A 23803-nucleotide genomic window follows, 5' to 3' on the forward strand; every position below is an offset into this window, starting at 1 on the left:
GGTGGATTAACCCTTTAGAGCCTTTTGGTCACTAAGAGTGTAGCGCTACCAGTAAAGGATTCCATGGTCGCAATTGACCACGGGGTTAAAAGTCCATGATCGGTGTCTGTCTGCTGTCGTACAGCAGATGTATGGAAGGGGTTAAAAAATCTGCCAGATTTTTCTGCAATTAGTTTTTGCTAAAACTGGCTCGTTAAACACCAAGCTTTAGTAAATGACCCAACAACGTGAAAAATAAAAATTCTGAAAAGCACCACAAAATACGTATGTGTGTGAAAGTACCCTGAGGGGTTAAACCTCCACGTCTCCTAGTTACTGTGACCGCGCTCCTGTCCTATATGACCTTGGACCCTTCCATGTGTGACCACAGGACGGGCGTACTACACCCGGTAGGCACACTTTGCACCCTGCTGATAAGAGGGTGAATTCTGGACCCGCTCTGTGAAGTTGCAGGGTGTTCACCACCAAGACGTCAGACTGGATTTCGTCATCAGTCTGCCGCCTGTGAAGCCACCATAACCTTCAATGAATTCCAGGATCTGCTGGGAGTTATAATCCAACCTGCGGAGAACCGACAGGACAGTCAGCGAGCTCGGCTCTGCTACATGGCCGCGTCGTTGTTCCTGGGGTATGTGACCGGACGCCCGTTATCGCTTTGTATTGTGAAATGGAAAAGGGGCGGTAAACCTGACAACTGTCGTGTTATGGTTTGTTATACAGGAGAAGCTAAGCTGCTGCTCCCTGTTGTCGGAGGCTGTGGAGAAGCTGACGGCCGGACAGGTGACTACGGTCTATTGTTCTCCGTTATCAGCCACTTCTCGGGAGATTTATCAAAACCGGTGTAAAGGAAAACTTGCCTAGTTGCAACCAATCAGATTCAACCTTTCATCTTCCAAAGGAGCTCTGAAAAGTGAAAAGTGGAATCTGATTGGCTGTTACGGGAAACTAAGCCACTTCTACTTTACACCAGTTTGATAAATCTCCCCCTATGGGTCCATGTAAAACCACGGACACCACGCAGAGGAGATCCATGTCCTGCCCGTTGGCAGCAGACGCACTTTAGGGCTCATGCACACGGCCGTTCCGTGCATTGGGGACCGCAATTTGCTTGAGCAACTGTGTACAGCTTCAGCTCATGTGTCGCCCTTTTAAGGGGAACAGTTTGCGTTGCTCCTTTAAGAGTGGACCCTCCCATCTGCACATGCCCAGTGAGTAGCTGCGGCCTGGACGGGGCACTGGCGATTGTCTGCACAGCTGTCACACCTGGATCATCCTGTAACCCCTGCACTGACAGGTAGGGGGAGCTTTAGTCACGTCACACTGCACCAGCTGCAGTATATACCACTACTGTGTGTATACAGTGTATATATATATCAGTGCTGTGTGTATACAGTGTATATATATATCAGTGCTGTGTGTATACAGTGTATATATATATATCAGTGCTGTATGTATACAGTGTATATATATATATACCAGTGCTGTGTGTATACAGTGTATATATATATATCAGTGCTGTATGTATACAGTGTATATATATATATACCAGTGCTGTGTGTATACAGTGTATATATATATATCAGTGCTGTGTGTATACAGTGTATATATATATCAGTGCTGTGTGTATACAGTGTATATATATATATATATCAGTGCTGTGTGTATACAGTGTATATATATATATCAGTGCTGTGTGTATACAGTGTATATATATATCAGTGCTGTGTGTATACAGTGTATATATATATCAGTGCTGTGTGTATACAGTGTATATATATATATATATATATATCAGTGCTGTGTGTATACAGTGTATATATATATCACTGCTGTGTGTATACAGTGTATATATATATATCACTGCTGTGTGTATACAGTGTATATATATATATATCAGTGCTGTGTCTATACAGTGTATATATATATATACCACTGCTGTGTGTATACAGTGTATATACAGGGAGTGCAGAATTATTAGGCAAGTTGTATTTTTGAGGATTAATTTTATTATTGAACAACAACCGTTCTCAATGAACCCAAAAAACTCATTAATATCAAAGCTGAATATTTTTGGAAGTAGTTTTTAGTTTGTTTTTAGTTTTAGCTATTTTAGGGGGATATCTGTGTGTGCAGGTGACTATTACTGTGCATAATTATTAGGCAACTTAACAAAAAACAAATATATACCCATTTCAATTATTTATTTTTACCAGTGAAACCAATATAACATCTCAACATTCACAAATATACATTTCTGACATTCAAAAACAAAACAAAAACAAATCAGTGACCAATATAGCCACCTTTCTTTGCAAGGACACTCAAAAGCCTGCCATCCATGGATTCTGTCAGTGTTTTGATCTGTTCACCATCAACATTGTGTGCAGCAGCAACCACAGCCTCCCAGACACTGTTCAGAGAGGTGTACTGTTTTCCCTCCTTGTAAATCTCACATTTGATGATGGACCACAGGTTCTCAATGGGGTTCAGATCAGGTGAACAAGGAGGCTATGTCATTAGATTTTCTTCTTTTATACCCTTTCTTGCCAGCCACGCTGTGGAGTACTTGGACGCGTGTGATGGAGCATTGTCCTGCATGAAAATCATGTTTTTCTTGAAGGATGCAGACTTCTTCCTGTACCACTGCTTGAAGAAGGTGTCTTCCAGAAACTGGCAGTAGGACTGGGAGTTGAGCTTGACTCCATCCTCAACCCGAAAAGGCCCCACAAGCTCATCTTTGATGATACCAGCCCAAACCAGTACTCCACCTCCACCTTGCTGGCGTCTGAGTCGGACTGGAGCTCTCTGCCCTTTACCAATCCAGCCACGGGCCCATCCATCTGGCCCATCAAGACTCACTCTCATTTCATCAGTCCATAAAACCTTAGAAAAATCAGTCTTGAGATATTTCTTGGCCCAGTCTTGACGTTTCAGCTTGTGTGTCTTGTTCAGTGGTGGTCGTCTTTCAGCCTTTCTTACCTTGGCCATGTCTCTGAGTATTGCACACCTTGTGCTTTTGGGCACTCCAGTGATGTTGCAGCTCTGAAATATGGCCAAACTGGTGGCAAGTGGCATCTTGGCAGCTGCACGCTTGACTTTTCTCAGTTCATGGGCAGTTATTTTGCGCCTTGGTTTTTCCACACGCTTCTTGCGACCCTGTTGACTATTTTGAATGAAACGCTTGATTGTTCGATGATCACGCTTCAGAAGCTTTGCAATTTTAAGTGTGCTGCATCCCTCTGCAAGATATCTCACTATTTTTGACTTTTCTGAGCCTGTCAAGTCCTTCTTTTGACCCATTTTGCCAAAGGAAAGGAAATTGCCTAATAATTATGCACACCTAATATAGGGTGTTGATGTCATTAGACCACACCCCTTCTCATTACAGAGATGCACATCACCTAATATGCTTAATTGGTAGTAGGCTTTCGAGCCTATACAGCTTGGAGTAAGACAACATGCATAAAGAGGATGATGTGGTCAAAATACTCATTTGCCTAATAATTCTGCACGCAGTGTATATATCAGTGCTGTGTGTATACAGTGTATATATATATACCACTGCTGTGTGTATACAGTGTATATATATATCAGTGCTGTGTGTATACAGTGTATATATATATATATATACCACTGCTGTGTGTATACAGTGTATATATATATCAGTGCTGTGTGTATACAGTATATATATATATCAGTGCTGTGTGTATACAGTATATATATATATCAGTGCTGTGTGTATACAGTGTATATATATCTACCACTGCTGTGTGTATACAGTGTATATATATATATCAGTGCTGTGTCTATACAGTGTATATATATATATATCAGTGCTGTCTATACAGTGTATATATATATATCAGTGCTGTGTCTATACAGTGTATATATATCTACCACTGCTGTGTGTATACAGTGTATATATATATCAGTGCTGTGTGTATACAGTGTGTATATATATATCAGTGCTGTGTGTATACAGTGTGTATATATATATCAGTGCTGTGTGTATACAGTGTATATATATATACCACTGCTGTGTGTATACAGTGTATATATATATATCAGTGCTGTGTGTATACAGTGTATATATATATATCAGTGCTGTGTGTATACAGTGTATATATATATATCAGTGCTGTCTATACAGTGTATATATATCTACCACTGCTGTGTGTATACAGTGTATATATATATCAGTGCTGTGTGTATACAGTGTGTATATATATATATCAGTGCTGTGTGTATACAGTGTGTATATATATATCAGTGCTGTGTGTATACAGTGTATATATATATCAGTGCTGTGTGTATACAGTGTATATATATATCAGTGCTGTGTGTATACAGTGTATATATATATATATATATATATATATATACATACAGTACAGACCAAAAGTTTGGACACACCTCATTCAAAGAGTTTTCTTTATTTTCATGACTATGAAAATTGTAGATTCACACTGAAGGCATCAAAACTATGAATTAACACATGTGGAATTATATACATAACAAACAAGTGTGAAACAACTGAAAATATGTCATATTCTAGGTTCTTCAAAGTAGCCACCTTTTGCTTTGATTACTGCTTTGCACACTCTTGGCATTCTCTTGACGAGCTTCAAGAGGTAGTCCCCTGAAATAGTTTTCACTTCACAGGTGTGCCCTGTCAGGTTTAATAAGTGGGATTTCTTGCCTTATAAATGGGGTTGGGACCATCAGTGGCGTTGAGGAGAAGTCAGGTGGATACACAGCTGATAGTCCTACTGAATAGACTGTTAGAATTTGTATTATGGCAAGAAAAAAGCAGCTAAGTAAAGAAAAACGAGTGGCCATCATTACTTTAAGAAATGAAGGTCAGTCAGTCAGCCGAAAAATTGGGAAAACTTTGAAAGTAAGGGCTATTTGACCATGAAGGAGAGTGATGGGGTGCTGCGCCAGATGACCTGGCCTCCACAGTCACCGGACCTGAACCCAATCGAGATGGTTTGGGGTGAGCTGGACCGCAGAGTGAAGGCAAAAGGGCCAACAAGTGCTAAGCATCTCTGGGAACTCCTTCAAGACTGTTGGAAGACCATTTCAGGGGACGACCTCTTGAATCTCATCAAGAGAATGCCAAGAGTGTGCAAAGCAGTAATCAAAGCAAAAGGTGGCTACTTTGAAGAACCTAGAATATGACATATTTTCAGTTGTTTCACACTTGTTTTATGTATATAATTCCACATGTGTTAATTCATAGTTTTGATGCCTTCATAGTCATGAAAATAAAGAAAACTCTTTGAATCAGAAGGTGTGTCCAAACTTTTGGTCTGTACTGTATATATATATATATATATATATATATACCACTGCTGTGTGTATACAGTGTATATATATATATATATATATCAGTGCTGTGTCTATACAGTGTATATATATATATATATCAGTGCTGTGTCTATACAGTATATATATATAGTATATATATATATATATATATATGTGTGTATACATACAGAAGTGGTATATATATATATATACACTGTAAAGACACAGCACTGATATATATATATATACACTGTATACACACAGCACTGATATATATATACACTGTATACACACAGCACTGATATATATATATACACTGTATACACACAGCACTGGTATATATATATATATATATACACTGTATACACACAGCACTGATATATATATACACTGTATACACACAGCACTGATATATATATACACTGTATACACACAGAACTGATTGTATATATATATACACTGTATAGACACAGCACTGATATATATATATATGTGTGTATACACACAGAAGTGGTATATATATATATCAGTGCTGTGTGTATACAGTGTATATATATCAGTGCTGTGTGTATACAGTGTATATATATATCAGTGCTGTGTGTATACAGTGTATATATATATATATATCAGTGCTGTGTGTATACAGTGTATATATATATATCAGTGCTGTGTGTATACAGTGTATATATATATCAGTGCTGTGTGTATACAGTGTATATATATCAGTGCTATGTGTATACAGTGTATATATATCAGTGCTGTGTGTATGCAGTGTATATATATATCAGTGCTGTGTGTATACAGTGTATATATATCAGTGCTATGTGTATACAGTGTATATATATCAGTGCTGTGTGTATACAGTGTATATATATATATATATATATATATAATCAGTGCTGTGTCTATACAGTGTATATATATATATATATATATCAGTGCTGTGTGTATACAGTGTATATACAGTATATATCAGTGCTGTGTGTATGCAGTGTATATATATATCAGTGCTGTGTGTATACAGTGTATATATATCAGTGCTATGTGTATACAGTGTATATATATCAGTGCTGTGTGTATACAGTGTGTATATATATATATACAATCAGTGCTGTGTGTATACAGTGTATATATATATATATATAATCAGTGCTGTGTCTATACAGTGTATATATATATATATATATATAATCAGTTCTGTGTCTATACAGTGTATATATATATATATATATATAATCAGTTCTGTGTGTATACAGTGTATATATATATCAGTGCTGTGTGTATACAGTGTATATATATATCAGTGCTGTGTGTATACAGTGTATATATATATATATATCAGTGCTGTGTGTATACAGTGTATATATATATCAGTGCTGTGTGTATACAGTGTATATATATCAGTGCTATGTGTATACAGTGTATATATATCAGTGCTGTGTGTATGCAGTGTATATATATATCAGTGCTGTGTGTATACAGTGTATATATATCAGTGCTATGTGTATACAGTGTATATATATCAGTGCTGTGTGTATACAGTGTATATATATATATATATATATATAATCAGTGCTGTGTCTATACAGTGTATATATATATATATATATCAGTGCTGTGTCTATGCAGTGTATATATATATCAGTGCTGTGTGTATACAGTGTATATATATCAGTGCTATGTGTATACAGTGTATATATATCAGTGCTATGTGTATACAGTGTATATATATCAGTGCTGTGTGTATACAGTGTGTATATATATATATACAATCAGTGCTGTGTGTATACAGTGTATATATATATATATAATCAGTGCTGTGTCTATACAGTGTATATATATATATATATATAATCAGTTCTGTGTGTATACAGTGTATATATATATATATATATATATATTAGTGCTGTGTGTATACATTTTATATATTCACACCTCTCTTGGCACCTCTTGTTTTCTACCCGCATTCCTCATGTAATGTCAATTCTGGAGCATCTATTCTCATGACTCTATCTTGTACCATTCCTCTGTTATTCCTACTAGAAGTATATAAATTATTTGCAAGCTATGTGTAACTGTCACTGGTGGCAGTAACTGATTGGCGTCAGTCGCTTTTTTTCTTATTGTAATATAAGAAAAAATAATCAGTTTTATAATCCTAGCTCTACAAACAGGGTAAAGCTCGTCACTGCGCTGGGTCGGACTGTTGATGTTTGAACCCCACCCACTGGAAGACCCCCACTCTGGACCGGCTGTGTGGCCTGGGTGCCACAGGTAAATATACAGTAACTAATTACTTAAAGTTGTTCAGTGCTGATGGATTCCAAGAGGTAACCAGAACTGTAAATGCAGCTCTGGTTGTGAGTGGAGCATCCTCCATGATGTGCTTACAGGCTCCCTCTTACTAAAGCTTATTGAGTCAATGATGGCCTGTATTGTAATCTAGAGCTGCAGTCAAAATTCTGCTGTTACTGGAAACAGTCAGCAAGAAAAAATATTGAGCTCTGAGAATAGTGAGTGCAGATCTGGAAAATATATTACGGAATATATGTACACAATGGCCACACCAGCAGAATAGTGAGTGCAGCTCTGGAGTATAATACAGGATGTAACTCAGGATCAGTACAGGATAAGTAATGTAATGTAAGTACACAGTGTCTACACCAGCAGAATAGTGAGTGCAGCTCTGGAGTATAATACAGGATGTAACTCAGGATCAGTTCAGGATAAGTAATGTATGTACACAGTGACTGCACCAGCAGAATAGTGAGTGCAGCTCTGGAGAATAATACAGGATGTAACTCAGGATCAGTACAGGATAAGTAATGTATGTACACAGTGACTGCACCAGCAGAATAGTGAGTGCAGCTCTGGAGTATAATACAGGATGTAACTCAGGATCAGTACAGGATAAGTTATGTAATGTATGTACACAGTGACTGCACCAGCAGAATAGTGAGTGCAGCTCTGGAGTATAATACAGGAAGTAACTCAGGATCAGTACAGGATAAGTAATGTATGTATACAGTGACTGCACCAGCAGAATAGTGAGTGCAGCTCTGGAGTATAATACAGGATGTAACTCAGGATCAGTACAGGATAAGTAATGTAATGTATGTACACAGTGACTGCACCAGCAGAATAGTGAGTGCAGCTCTGGAGTATAATACAGGATGTAACTCAGGATCAGTACAGGATAAGTAATGTAATGTATGTACACAGTCACTGCACCAGCAGAATAGTGAGTGCAGCTCTGGAGTATAATACAGGATGTAACTCAGGATCAGTACAGGATAAGTAATGTATGTACACAGTGACTGCACTAGCAGAATAGTGAGTGCAGCTCTGGAGTATAATACAGGATGTATCTCAGGATCAGTACAGGATAAGTAATGTATGTACACAGTGACTGCACCAGCAGAATAGTGAGTGCAGCTCTGGAGTATAATACAGGATGTAACTCAGGATCAGTACAGGATAAGTAATGTATGTACACAGCGACTGCACCAGCAGAATAGTGAGTGCAGCTCTGGAATATAATACAGGATGTAACTCAGGATCAGTACAGGATAAGTAATGTATGTACACAGCGACTCCACCAGCAGAATAGTGAGTGCAGCTCTGGAGTATAATACAGGATGTTACTCAGGATCAGTACAGGATAAGTAATGTATGTACACGGTGACTGCACCTGCAGAATAATGAGTGCAGCTCTGGAGTATAATGCAGGATGTAACTCAGGATCAGTACAGGATAAGTAATGTAATGTATGTACACAGTGACTGCACCAGCAGAATAGTGAGTGCAGCTCTGGAGTATAATACAGGATGTAACTCAGGATCAGTACAGGATAAGTAATGTAATGTATGTACACAGTCACTGCACCAGCAGAATAGTGAGTGCAGCTCTGGAGTATAATACAGGATGTAACTCAGGATCAGTACAGGATAAGTAATGTATGTACACAGTGACTGCACTAGCAGAATAGTGAGTGCAGCTCTGGAGTATAATACAGGATGTATCTCAGGATCAGTACAGGATAAGTAATGTATGTACACAGTGACTGCACCAGCAGAATAGTGAGTGCAGCTCTGGAGTATAATACAGGATGTAACTCAGGATCAGTACAGGATAAGTAATGTATGTACACAGCGACTGCACCAGCAGAATAGTGAGTGCAGCTCTGGAATATAATACAGGATGTAACTCAGGATCAGTACAGGATAAGTAATGTATGTACACAGCGACTCCACCAGCAGAATAGTGAGTGCAGCTCTGGAGTATAATACAGGATGTTACTCAGGATCAGTACAGGATAAGTAATGTATGTACACGGTGACTGCACCTGCAGAATAATGAGTGCAGCTCTGGAGTATAATGCAGGATGTAACTCAGGATCAGTACAGGATAAGTAATGTAATGTATGTACACAGTGACTGCACCAGCAGAATAGTGAGTGCAGCTCTGGAGTATAATACAGGATGTAACTCCGGATCAGTACAGGATAAGTAATGTATGTACACAGTGACTGCACTTTGTATCTAGATTCATTCTATATGTCGTTAGTAATTGCTTTTACTGGTATCTTTTGTTCAGATGGTGACTTCATGAGTCGGACAGCAGTGGCTACCTATGATCCTGTACGCCTGCATCGTGAGGCTGCAGGATGGTCTCCCGCTCTCGGCTTCCACAGATTTCCACCCGAACAAACAAGTGTTGGAGTGCAAGAGATGGCTGAGGAGGTTATGTGTGAACCTGTGCCAGCGGCCGGCCAGGGGCACTGCTATGGTGTGCGACCACAGTATCCAGTGAGTCCAGTGACCCCCCCCCCCCCCGGGAGGTTATTCCGTTATTCCTAGTGATCTCGGCTCATGTTTGTGCCTGTTTTTCGGATATATGCCGTGTATGGCCTCCCCCACCAGAAATACTCAATTTTCTGACTCCCCCATTCTGTAGATCTTGAGGGGTGAGAAGACTCGTGGCAGCATGTTCTCAAAGTGTCATGCACCCGTCCCCCAGAAGGGGGCACCAGATGACACGATTGGTGTACAGAGCACCAAGGGCAGGAGGAGTCCTCTCAGGAACAGCAAAGCTTCTCACCCTTTAACATGTCCCAAGGATGGAGATAAAAGGGGGATTTAAAAAAAAATAATACTATTATGGAATTGCCATATATTCTGGGTCCACCTGTGATACATACATAAATCCATGCTTTATACTGCATCTGCATATATTTACACCCCGTTTCTTCTCGCTCACATGTTTGGCGTCTCCCCCAGTTTCCGCTCGGCAGGTGACGTTTCCTCTCTGACCATCTGCTCCAGCAGTTTCCCATCGGCCGCGGCGTTCTCATTCCTGGAGGAGCTCATCTGGGAGTTCTCATCCTCCTACAATAGCACCGCCATCGCTCTGGCATCCAGACCCTACACCTTCCTGGAGTTCGGTGAGTTACGGACAGCCACGGTTCGATCCTAGTAATCTAGAAGGGTCAGTGCAGAAAATTCCTTTAATCTGGCATCAATAGGATCTGATCACTCTGGACGCCCTAAACACTGTGGATACACAGTTCTATTCAAGTCGCAGGGTGGCGCCATGTCACGTCCAGAGGACACAGGCAGCTTAGCACCCTCTGGTCCAGGTGGGCAGCGGTATGGCCAAGAGTTCCCGAAGCAGGGTGCGATATTCCCATGTTTTTTTTTTTTGTGTGCTATTAGTCACATATATTGTGACTGATGAACTTCTTTAGGCCTCATGCACAAGACCATATTTTTTTTTTCTCTTCCAATACGCAATTTCTTGAGAAGAATAGGCATTTTGACTATAGGCCCCCAGAAATTGCAGTATGCACATGACCAGCAGCGATGTGATTGATTCGCTCCTGCTTGTAGAGGAGTAATTGAAGTAGATTAGATAAAAATTCAATTTCTAATAGGTAAAAGAAGGTTCCCCAAAGGTTGAACTCATTACATTAGGAGATTGAGTGTATTGCAGTGTGTCTCCACCAGAGGGCGCTGTGCTCTTATATTGCACCGCAGCTGTAATTACACCTAAGCCGTTCCAATCACTTCTACGGGAGCAGTACCATATAAGTGAATGGGGCGCCATAGTTGTTATTACTACTGCGGTTGCGACGGCGAGCAGGTAAACAATGAAAAGTAGAAAGCACTTGTACGGTGTCGGACCCCCGCCAATCGGATATTGATGACCTATCCTGAGGATCAATATAAATAATACGGACAACCTCTACTCCGTAAGTAAATTTTCGCTCATCCCTACTCCCTAAGTAAATGTAGACCTCAGACCACACTCTATAAATAAATAAATACAGAACGTAGATCGGACCCCCTAAATAAATGCAAACCCCCAAAGCAAATGCAAACCCAAGACTAGAACCACTAAATAAAAACAAATGCAGACCCCAGACCAGACCACTAAATATATGCAGACCCCAGACCAGACCACTAAAAATATGCAGACCCCAGACCAGACCACTAAAAATATGCAGAGACCAGACCACAAAATATATGCAGACCCCAGACCAGACCACTAAAAATATGCAGACCACAGACCAGACCACTAAATATATGCAGACCCCAGACCAGACCACTAAATATATGCAGACCCCAGACCAGACCACTAAATATATGCAGACCCCAGACCAGACCACTAAATATATGCAGACCCCAGACCAGACCACTAAAAATATGCAGACCCCAGACCAGACCACTAAATATATGCAGACCCCAGACCAGACCACTAAATATATGCAGACCCCAGACCAGACCACTAAAAATATGCAGACCCCAGACCAGACCACTAAAAATATGCAGAGACCAGACCACTAAAAATATGCAGACCCCAGACCAGACCACTAAAAATATGCAGACCCCAGACCAGACCACTAAATATATGCAGACCCCAGACCAGACCACTAAATATATGCAGACCCCAGACCAGACCACTAAAAATATGCAGACCCCAGACCAGACCACTAAAAATATGCAGAGACCAGACCACAAAATATATGCAGACCCCAGACCACTAAAAATATGCAGACCCCAGACCAGACCACTAAATATATGCAGACCCCAGACCAGACCACTAAAAATATGCAGACCCCAGACCAGACCACTAAATATATGCAGACCCCAGACCAGACCACTAAATATATGCAGACCCCAGACCAGACTCTGCAGACCTCCCTCTTTGCTCCTGGGCACCTCTGTAGGCGCTGACCCCGGGACCAGGACGTTGTCTGCGGGGGTTCCTGAAAGGAGGACTGTGGTAACGAGGAGAGGGGGCTCGGTTCCTGGTGAAACCACTTGACTGCATTTTCTCATTTTCTTCCCCTTGTCTCTTGCAGATTGTGTCATACAACGTGTGAAACACAATTATAACGATGGCGCTAGCCCGCCAATCCACCCGGACCGCGGCACCACGCCTGTCACTGTCCAGTTTGAGGAGGTAGCGGAGCTCAATGGCGTTGCAAATGGGCACACAGCTGCACAAGTGAGCCCAGGTGGGAGGGACTTAAAGGGCTGGTCCTGTATATGTCATTTACAAACAGAAACTGTGACTTCTTCACCGCTCACGCCGGGTCTAAAAAAAGGGGGGCGTGGAGTGAGCGGGGAAGGGGCTGGCAGGCACGTCTTATTTACCATTTTCTACGCCTGGTTTAGGGGTAGAAAATGGTCTAAATGTAAGACAGCTAGAAAGCTGTCTAACATTTAGAATAGGCAGTGGATATGCCAAAGTTAAAGCGAGGCCAGAGCCTCTACATATCTTTGGCGATACACCGCCAGCACAGGGGCTTATTAAGACCGGCGTCTAAAATGCCCCATAATGTTTAATTTCTTAATATGGATGCTGTATATACCCATATATAAGTTCCCTCTAGTGTCAGCTGTATAATCTTTATGTAGTGAGCTCCCTCTAGTGGTGGCTGTATAATCTGTATGTAGTGAGCTCCCTCTAGTGGTGGCTGTATATTCTGTATGTAGTGAGCTCCCCCTAGTGGTGGCTGTATAATCTGTATGTAGTGAGCTCCCCCTAGTGGTGGCTGTATATTCTGTATGTAGTGAGCTCCCTCTAGTGGTGGCTGTATAATCTGTATGTAGTGAGCTCCCCCTAGTGGTGGCTGTATAATCTGTATGTAGTGAGCTCCCCCTAGTGGTGGCTGTATATTCTGTATGTAGTGAGCTCCTCCTAGTGGTGGCTGTGTAATCTGTATGTAGTGAGCTCCCTCTAGTGGTGGATGTATAATCTGTATGTAGTGAGCTCCCTCTAGTGGTGGCTGTATATTCTGTATGTATTGAGCTCCCCCTAGTGGTGGCTGTATATTCTGTATGTAGTGAGCTCCCTCTAGTGGTGGCTGTATATTCTGTATGTAGTGAGCTCCCCCTAGTGGTGGCTGTATAATCTGTATGTAGTGAGCTCCCCCTAGTGGTGGCTGTATATTCTGTATGTAGTGAGCTCCTCCTAGTGGTGGCTGTGTAATCTGTATGTAGTGAGCTCCCTCTAGTGGTGGATGTATAATCTGTATGTAGTGAGCTCCCTCTAGTGGTGGCTGTATAATCTGTATGTAGTGAGCTCCCTCTAGTGGTGGCTGTATAATCTGTATGTAGTGGGCTCCCCCTAGTGTTGGCTGTATATTCTGTATGTAGTGAGCTCCCTCTAGTGGTGACTGTATAATCTGTATGTAGTGAGCTCCCCCTTGTGGTGGCTGTATAATCTGTATGTAGTGAGCTCCCCCTAGTGGTGGCTGTATAATCTGTATGTAGTGAGCTCCCCCTAGTGGTGGCTGTATAATCTGCATGTAGTGAGCTCCCTCTAGTGGTGGCTGTATATTCTGTATGTAGTGAGCTCCCTCTAGTGGTGGCTATATAATCTGTATGTAGTGAGCTCCCTCTAGTGGTGGCTGTATATTCTGCATGTAGTGAGCTCCCTCTAGTGGTGGATGTATAATCTGTATGTAGCGAGCTCCCTCTAGTGGTGGATGTATAATCTGTATGTAGTGAGCTCCCCCTAGTGGTGGCTGTATAATCTGTATGAAGTGCGCTCCCTCTAGTGGTGGCTGTATAATCTGTATGTAGTGGGCTCCCCCTAGTGTTGGCTGTATATTCTGTATGTAGTGAGCTCCCTCTAGTGGTGACTGTATAATCTGTATGTAGTGAGCTCCCCCTTGTGGTGGCTGTATAATCTGTATGTAGTGAGCTCCCCCTAGTGGTGGCTGTATAATCTGTATGTAGTGAGCTCCCCCTAGTGGTGGCTGTATAATCTGCATGTAGTGAGCTCCCTCTAGTGGTGGCTGTATATTCTGTATGTAGTGAGCTCCCTCTAGTGGTGGCTATATAATCTGTATGTAGTGAGCTCCCTCTAGTGGTGGCTGTATATTCTGCATGTAGTGAGCTCCCTCTAGTGGTGGATGTATAATCTGTATGTAGCGAGCTCCCTCTAGTGGTGGATGTATAATCTGTATGTAGTGAGCTCCCCCTAGTGGTGGCTGTATAATCTGTATGTAGTGCGCTCCCTCTAGTGGTGGCTGTATAATCTGTATGTAGTGAGCTCCCTCTAGTGGTGGCTGTATAATCTGTATGTAGTGAGCTCCCCCTAGTGGTGACTGTATAATCTGTATGTAGTGAGCTCCCTCTAGTGGTGGCTGTATAATCTGTATGTAGTGAGCTCCCCCTTGTGGTGGCTGTATAATCTGTATGTAGTGAGCTCCCTCTAGTGGTGGCTGTATAATCTGTATGTAGTGAGCTCCCTCTAGTGGTGGCTGTATATTCTGTATGTAGTGAGCTCCCTCTAGTGGTGGCTGTGTAATCTGTATGTAGTGAGCTCCCTCTAGTGGTTATTTGTAGACAGAATTTTATTATTTATTTTATAATCTGGAGAAAACTTTAGCTCCGATCCCTAAAAATATTTATTAGGAAAAAAGCACAAAATCCAAGGTTTCGGGCCAGAAGCAGTGAGCAGACGTGTACGGGTCACTAATGATTCTTTTGGGTGATAATTGCAGCATTTTTCTGATTTCCTTGTTACTCCTCCTCGGCAGCCAATCACAGAATGGGTCCGGTGAGCCTCCTGGGTATCCTGTCGCTGACGCTGAACATCATGTGCGCTGCGCTGAACCTCATCCGAGGAGTTCACCTGGCTGAGAACTCATTCCAGGTAATCGCTGGGAGGACACAGTGGTGGGGCGAGGGTACGGACTCTGTACTGGTGATATGACTGCTCTGACATTACTGTATTACTGCTGTCCTACTGAAGTGCAGAGTATGCTGATTGTAGGTACTGGTGGCGGCCCCAGTATGGAGACGCTCCACCTTCTGTTTGGTTTTTCAGGCAGGGTGGGGCTGCAGAAGGATTACCCGTGAAGTCGGCCGCACTATGGCCTTCTCTGCTTCCATCACTGAGGCTCCTAACCTGCAGTGCCATGTCATACCTAGAGCGGACACTAGAGGGAGTGCGGGATCTGAGATGTCTGAAGTGACATCATCCACGATGTCATCGCTCCTTGTCCTCACAGGTGGACATACTATATGCTCAGCTTATTCACCAGCACAGGGGGCCCTGGAGGCATAGGGGCCCACCGCCACATAAAACGAATGATTCTGATAACTCGCAGGTCATTTTTTTGCGTCTGACCGGTTCCCTCACATAAAGTGCTTATTATGGAGTCACAGGATGCTTTCTTCTCCTCTGTACAGGACGGATATGACAATGCAGGAAGAGTTCTGGCTTTTCTCATGGCTTTTTCTGCGTCTATATTACAGGTGAGGAGAAGATACGGAAATTTACTGGAGTCTAAGGTCTCTTTCACACGAGCGTGTCCGGATAAGGTCCGGATGCGTTGCGGCAAACCCGCGCGAGTAGGTACGCAATTGCAGTCAGTTTTGACTGCGGTTGCGTTCCGTTGTTCAGTTTTTATCGCGCAGGTGCAATGCGTTTTGCACGCGCGTGATAAAAAACTGAATGTGGTACCCAGACCCGAACTTGTTCACAGAAGTTCAGGTTTGGGTTCAAGGTTGTGTAGATTGTATTATTTCCCCTGATAACATGTTTATAAGGCAAAATATTATCATCCTGAATACAGAATGCTTAGTAAAATAGCGCTGGAGGGGTTAATTATTATTTTTTTAACTCACCTTAATCCACTTGTTCGCGCACCCCGGCTTCTCTTCTGTCTTCATCTGTGAGGAATAGGACCTTTGATGACGTCACTACGCTCATCACATGGTCCATCACCATGGTGATGGACCATGTGACGGACCATGTGATGAACTTAGTGACGTCATCAAAGGTCCTATTCCTCACAGAATAAGACAGAAGAGAAGCCGGGGTGCGCGAACAAGTGGATTAAGGCGAGTTAAAAAAAAAATTTTTTAACCCCTCCAGCGCTATTTTACTATGCATTCTGTATTCAGAAGGCTATTATTTTCCCTTATAACCATGTTATAAGGGGAAATAATAATGATCGGGTCCCCATCCCGATCGTCACCTAGCAACCGTGTGTGAAAATCGCACCGCATCCGCACTTGCTTGCGATTTTCACGCAGCCCCATTCACTTCTATGGGGCCTGCGTTGCGTGGAAAATGCACAAAGAGGAGCATGCTGCGATTTTCACGCAACGCACAAGTGATGCGTGAAAATCACCGCTCGTGTGCACAGCCCCATAGAAATGAATGGGTCCGGATTCAGTGCGGGTGCAATGCGTTCATCTCACACATCGTACCCGCGCGGAGAACTCGCCCGTGTGAAAGGGGCCTAAGATGAAGGGAGAGGATGGGGAGAGTTGTCCCTGACTTTTCTGACGTGTCTCCGGGCACAAGGGAGGTCAGAAGCCTCGCTCACTGTATAACGAAAAGTTCTGCAACTTTGTAATAGATGTTTCTTATTCTTTTCAAGATCTCTGCTTGCTTGCAGTGTATAGAACTACTGCTTCTTACAGCTGAGGGTTTGGTACAGTTGTATCCAGTTTAGACAAGCCTCTGTGAGTTAGGGCTCATGCACGCGAACATATTTTATTTCCGCTTCCGTTCAGTTTTTTTGGCGGACCGTATGTGGACCCATTAAAGTGAATAGTTCCGCATACGGAAGGTACTCCGTGTGCCTTCCGTTTCCATAATTCTGTTCCGCAAAAAAGTAGTGCACGTCCTATTATTGTCCGCAAATAACGGTCCGAGGCCACATTCAAGTCAAAGGGTCCGCAAAAAATACGGAATGCACAGGGAACACATCCATATTTTGCGGATCCGTACTGTAGAAATGCTATGCCCAGCCCACGTCGCTCATGTGTTTGGTGATTAATAAGTTACTGTTTCCGATCCGCAACAAACGAATCGCATACGGATGTTTTGTGGAATAACGGAACGGAAGAGGACTTAAATCAGAGAAAAAAAAAAATCTCAGATACAGAAAAACGGATCCGTGAAAAACGGACCGCAAAACAACAACGGTCGTGTGCACGAGCCCTTAGTTTGGACTCCAGCCCGGATAGCGCGAGAGAGATCAGAGGATTGTGTAGAGTGGATACAACTGTAACAAACCCTCAGCTGAGAGAAGTATTCAGTCTTTGCAGGTTTTTCAGAATAAGTCTTTTTCCATACACTGACAGAAAGCAGAGATGGCGTTAATGTAGATACATTCGAATTCTCTCAGCCTCAGAAATATGTGCAGTATCTGAGAAGACATGTGCTGACCCCTCCAGGGCACTGGGGGCGCCAATTAAAGGGTCACCGACCCTCATGTCTTCTTCTTATAATAGTCGTCATTGGGGGCCGGGAGGTCTCTGCACACCGCAGCGAGTGGAGGACAGACAGATTCAGGACTGCTGCTGACCCTTTGATACAATCCTTGGCTCCTCACCCCCCAATCTTCTCTTCTTCCAGTGTTACCTCTACCTTTTCTACTGTCCGTCCCGCACCTTGAAATCCTGGGGACTGCTCCTCGGCATCGGCCTGTGTAACCTGCACTTGTACGGACTGCGCAGCCTGTGGCAGATCGGCTTCCATGTCTTTGTGGCGTTCCTGTCTGCGGTGCAGATCGTGACCCGGAGACCTCTGGACAGACACAGTGACTGTGGGGTGTGACGACGGGCGATGGACGCCTCTTATTTATATGACTATTATTTAATCTTTTTTATAAATGAACATACAAGAACCTTCCTGACAATTACTATGCTCCTGCACTCAATCGTTATAAATCAGGCCACTAGGTGGCGCTGTTCTGTGGCCACTAGATGGCGCTGTTCTATCCCGCACTTCATCATTATAAATAGGACCACTAGAGGGCGCTGTTTTGTGTGTCCATTAGAATTTTATTTTGTGTTTTATCTAATGGCCACTGGGGGGCAGTATGCCTCTTTAGCAGGGATGCCCAACCTGCGGCCCTCCAGCTGTTGCAAAACTACAACTCCCAGCATGCCCGAACAGCCTACAGGTATCAGCCTACAGCAGGGCATGGTGGGAGTTGTAGTTTTACAACAGCTGGAGGGCCGCAGTTTGAGGGTGCCTGCTCTACTAGATCACCACCGATGGTACCACTGCTCCCATACTGAGCCTGTACTTTCCTCTGCTGACATCTAGTGGCCAATATAAAAACTGCAATATTTAATCATTTACATTTCTACTTTATTTCCAAATGGATCCAAATTACAAACCTACAATTTTCAAATAGCTTTTCTAAGAAATAAAAATTAAGTTTCCCTTTAATTCGGAATCTCGGCTGCTCTGTAATGTTCCAGGTCATGAAGCAGCAGGGAAAACTTGCAGGAATGTCGGATCCTCAGCAGAAGGCTCTAGAAATCCTTTGGAGGAGTTCAGAGGATCTGTGAGAACCCCCGGGATCTCCCTGGAGCCACAAATCTTAATAATCAGTAATTAGTGATCACTTCCGATAGTCTGGAGCCTCCTCTCATGTTCCCTGGTTCCCAGTGCCGGATTATTGGAAGTTCATTGTTCTGTCTGCCCGAGAATAATATCCGTGATGAGATTCTCCAGCTCGGATTCTATAGAAACGAGGGGGCCACGGACATTGTGATGAGGACCCCTGGATCTCTGTCTATGGAGGCAGCGACTCAGTACGGCTACAGCCTGTACATGTGATGGTTTCTTCTCTGGTCACATCCAAAGCTGAACTCAGTGAGCAGTGCATTGTGGGTGTTCAGGTGAAAAGAAGACTTGTTGTCAGAGCCTCATTTTCTATATAACCCGCCCTATGGGCCTTCTTCATATACTTTATATGGTGGGGGGGGGGGGGGGGGCTCTAGAAGGGGCCCTAATTTGCTTTGGAGCCCTCACACTGTAGCAGTGACACCCCATCTGTAGAGAACTCGGGTCCTGTGGGGGCAGGGCGACCGTCTCATTGCTCGGGGCCCTTCCTCTCTTGGTAGACGCGCCTACAGGGAATGTGTCTTATTGTTTAACCCTTTAACGTCCACTCACTCCCAGCGGCGGGATGTAATTCTCCACAGTGTCCTAAGAGACCCATGTCCACACGATCACCAGCAGTGATTGACTACTACACCCAACGTACAGGACTGGAGAAAAGTCCGGCTGCTTAAAGGGGTCGTGTCACCATTAAATGTCACTTTAATATAATTCATCATAAAAAAAAAAACCCAGTTACTTTTGTAATTTACTTTCTGTTGCAAAAATGCTCCAGTTGTTGCGAGATATTCTCTTCGCTTCATTATATTGACGCCCCCTGGCGGCCCTCTGTATAGTAATGTGGACATCCACCTACAGAGGTGGATGCATATGCTCAGTTCCATCCTTCAGCTGCTACCAGCCATATCTAATGATAGCTACAGGAGGAGAGCTGCAGTAGAAAGGACACCCCCCCCTGAGCTCTGATAGGGTGAGAGCTGCAGCAGAAAGGACGCGCCCCCTGAGCTCTGATAGGGTGAGAGCTGCAGCAGAAAGGACGCGCCCCCTGAGCTCTGATTGGGAGAGAGCTGCAGCAGAAAGGACACCCCCCCCCCTCTGAGCTGGGATAGGAAGAGAGCTTCAACAGAAAGGACACCCCCCCTGAGCTCTGATAGGGTGAGAGCTGCAGCAGAAAGGACACCCCCCCTGAGCTCTGATAGGGTGAGAGCTGCAGCAGAAAGGACGCGCCCCCTGAGCTCTGATTGGGAGAGAGCTGCAGCAGAAAGGACACCCCCCCCCCCTGAGCTGGGATAGGAAGAGAGCTTCAACAGAAAGGACACACACCCTGAGCTGTGATAGGGAGAGAGCTGCAGCAGAAAGGACATGCCACCTGAACTGTCATAAGGAGAGAGCTGCAGTAGAAAGGGCATGCCGCCTAAGATCTGAAAGGGAGAGAGCTGCAGCAGAAAGGACATGCCCCCTAAAACCTGAAAGGGCGAGAGCTGCGGCAGAAAGGACATGACCCCTGAGATCTGAAAGGGTGAGAGCTGCGGCAGAAAGGACATGACCCCTGAGATATGAAAGGGTGAGAGCTTCAGCAGAAAGGACACACCCCCTGAGCTCTGATAGGGAGAGAGCTGCAGCAGAAAGGACCCACCACCTTAGCTGTGATAGGGAGAGAGCTGCAGCAGAAAGGACATGCCACCTGACCTGTCATAAAGAGAGAGCGGCAGTAGAAAGGGCATGACCCCTGAGACCTGAAAGGGTGAGAGCTGCAGCAGAAAGGACATGACCCCTGAGACCTGAAAGGGTGAGAGCTGCAGCAGAAAGGACATGACCCCTGAGACCTGAAAGGGAGAGAGCTGCAGCAGAAAGGACATGCCCCCTAAAACCTGAAAGGGTAAGAGCTGCGGCAGAAAGGACATGACCCCTGAGATCTGAAAGGGTGAGAGCTGCGGCAGAAAGAACACACCCCATGGGCTCTGATAGGGAGAGAGCTGCAGCAGAAAGGACACGCCACCTTAGCTGTGATAGCGAGATAGCTGCAGCAGAAAGGTCATGACCCCTGAGACCTGAAAGGGTGAGAGCTGCGGCAGACAGGACATGACCCCTGAGCTGTGGAACTGCTCATATCATTGGGGGACACAGGAGACCATGGGACGTTCTAAAGCAATACCATGGGGAGGGAATAAAAGACCAGAACAAATGTAAGGCTGAGATCTGACCGGATAAACAGGGAGAGCGTGAGCAGGACGGCCAGAGAGCAGAGAACACCCAGGGAGGAACACTGGGCAAAGGGCAGGAGATATCAGGAGAAGTGGACAGCAGCAGAGAATAGCCACAAGGAGAATCATTTGTGACAACTGAAAGTGATGTCTGGAAGGTACCGATGGATATCGAGGAGGACAGAACTGGAGGGGAAGCCAGGACGCCTTGTACGACAATAGCCCAAAGGAAATCAGAGGGAGGTCGACCCAATAGAAATGGGTCTGTAGAATCTGGGTACACGGAGACCAGGCCGACAGCAACAGGAGAGGAAACCCAACCCAATATGTACCAGGAGGAGATCCATGGTAAACTGGGCAGACGGCAGAGGACCAGTCCTGGAGAGACCCCCAGGTAGATGAGGGGACATCTGTCCTTTGTGAAAAATCCAGCACAAGAAGAGAGAGAAAAAAATATATACAGGAATCTCAAGTCTCCCGGCCGTTCAGGGAGTCTCCCGCTATTAGATAGCGGCCCCCTGACACTCGCATGTGAGACAATATATCCCCGAAAGGTTCCCTGATAGCAGAGCAGAGATAAGAGAAGTGACAGGACACAGAGTTTACATTACAGGTTGAATTAACCCTTTAGGGTCAAATTGGCTTCTCAAGGAGATCTATATGTTAAAGGCATCCCTTCTTCTGTCTCATTCAGTAGCTATAGAACTATTGAGAGAGATGTATTTTTTTTTAATACATTTACACATTTAACCCTCCATTTTAATTATATTATTTACCCCAGTGTTAAATTCACCCCCCCCCCCCCCCCGGATGCTTGTCTTTTTCCTACAGTGGGGTAGATAATTACACACAGGGTTTTAAAGAATAAACTTCCTGACTCAGACCAAGAGCCGACCCAGTGACTCAGCAAGTGAATCGAAGCATCCGCGCATGCGCATTCTAAGCTTCGGTTCACTTGCTTCTTGTCAGCTCAGCGAATGAACCGAAGATTCGATTCATGATTCGGTTCATGTGAAAGATCCGAACTTCCCATCTCTAGTTTACTCCCAGTAAACCTTTCCGGCAACCTGTAGCAGCGTCCCCTTCTCGGCGCGTGCGCACAGTGCAAGAAGAAGCCGATGCCAGCAGTCCGCAACGGCGCATCAGGCTGAGCCTGTGCGCACGCGCGGGATCTCAAAGCGGGAGGAGGGAGGGAGAGGCGGCACTGAGGAGTAGAAGGCGGCGCTGCGTGCGGCCGGGCACCATGCATCCACAGACCTCCCCTGCTTGGGCACCTTAATTCAATGATTTTTCCGCAGAATAAAGCCACAAATAGCTTTTATAAGGCCACCTTAGAAATCAGAATGCTACCTGGACATGAGCAGATGTTTAGCTCACAGGGCTTCTAGGTGGGGACAGAATCCCTTTAATCATATACATAAATAGGATAATTTGGGGCAGGGTAATGAGCCCCGTCCTCCACATCATAGAGCAAAGTGTGCAGATACTGCATATGTCTGGAAAATGTAATAAAAAGTTTGTGAAAGAAAAAAAAAGAAAACCTCCCTGAAATGAGTTTTTGCAGGTTGGGATGTCTAAATATATGGAATCTGGTCACTGATCAAGACGATAATGTATATGTTCTCTGTGTATGTTGAAAAAAACAAACAAAAAAAAAAACAACCTTACGTGGCCCGTCCAGAACTTCCGTTATTTTTGTTGTTCTGCTCATCTAAAGGAGCAGAAATAAATAGCGGTGGTGTGAACATGGCCTAAGAGGTGAGCAGGAAACGGGTCTGATAACATGAGGCAGTTATAGGGAAGTGATAAAGTCCGGTCTAATATGGCGGATCCACCCTGTACTTTACCATCTGGCTTTAATAACCTGCATTCACTACATGCATCTCACACACATCAGTGCGAGGTGCGCGAGGTGCAGTGTGTGATGTATGAGGTGTACGTGGTGCAGTGTGTGATGTATGAGGTGCATGTGGTGCAGTGTGTGATGTGCGAGGTGCAGTGTGTGATGTATGAGGTGCATGTGGTGCAGTGTGTGATGTGCGAGGTGCAGTGTGTGATGTATGAGGTGCATGTGGTGCAGTGTGTGATGTATCAGGTGCATGTGGTGCAGTGTGTGATGTATGAGGTGCAGTGTGTGATGTATGAGGTGCAGTGTGTGATGTATCAGGTGCATGTGGTGCAGTGTGTGATGTATCAGGTGCAGTGTGTGATGTATGAGGTGCATGTGGTGCAGTGTGTGATGTATCAGGTGCATGTGGTGCAGTGTGTGATGTATGAGGTGCATGTGGTGCAGTGTGTGATGTATGAGGTGCATGTGGTGCAGTGTGTGATGTATGAGGTGCATGTGGTGCAGTGTGTGATGTGCAGTGTGTGATGTATGAGGTGCATGTGGTGCAGTG

The 23803-nt window shown here is 44.2% G+C and overlaps 1 protein-coding gene across 5 annotated transcripts; it reads left to right on the forward strand.

The window, feature by feature from the left end:
- The first annotated feature begins 493 nt into the window (after window positions 1-493).
- SEC22C (SEC22 homolog C, vesicle trafficking protein) lies at window positions 494-18743 on the forward strand. Of its 5 annotated transcripts, none has more exons than XM_040431343.1 (8): window positions 513-628; window positions 7473-7584; window positions 9907-10118; window positions 10590-10753; window positions 12674-12829; window positions 15365-15480; window positions 16020-16085; window positions 18202-18738. In XM_040431343.1, the coding sequence occupies exons 3-8, from the start codon at window positions 9943-9945 to the stop codon at window positions 18400-18402; spliced, it is 879 nt and encodes a 292-aa protein (XP_040287277.1). In that variant the 5' UTR covers window positions 513-628; window positions 7473-7584; window positions 9907-9942; the 3' UTR covers window positions 18403-18738. The 5 variants fall into 5 exon arrangements, with proteins under 5 accessions (XP_040287280.1, XP_040287277.1, XP_040287279.1 ...); XM_040431342.1 differs by lacking the exon at window positions 513-628 and adding an exon at window positions 1157-1294; XM_040431346.1 differs by lacking the exon at window positions 9907-10118 and having other exon boundaries at window positions 494-628; window positions 18202-18743.
- The last annotated feature ends 5060 nt before the right edge of the window (window positions 18744-23803 follow it).

Source organism: Bufo bufo, chromosome 5 (assembly GCF_905171765.1).
Source record: "Bufo bufo chromosome 5, aBufBuf1.1, whole genome shotgun sequence".
Classification (NCBI taxonomy): domain Eukaryota; kingdom Metazoa; phylum Chordata; class Amphibia; order Anura; family Bufonidae; genus Bufo; species Bufo bufo.

What these genes read in the sequence shown, in the direction of transcription:
- SEC22C (XM_040431343.1), top strand. Translation starts at nt 9,943, where the DNA reads ATGATCCTGTACGCCTGCATCGTGAGGCTGCAGGATGGTCTCCCGCTC. An exon ending in AGCTGCACAAGTGAGCCCAG is followed by an intron (nt 12,830 to 15,364) that starts GTGGGAGGGACT and finishes CCTCCTCGGCAG; the next exon opens with CCAATCACAGAATGGGTCCG. An exon ending in TGGCTGAGAACTCATTCCAG is followed by an intron (nt 15,481 to 16,019) that starts GTAATCGCTGGG and finishes TCCTCTGTACAG; the next exon opens with GACGGATATGACAATGCAGG.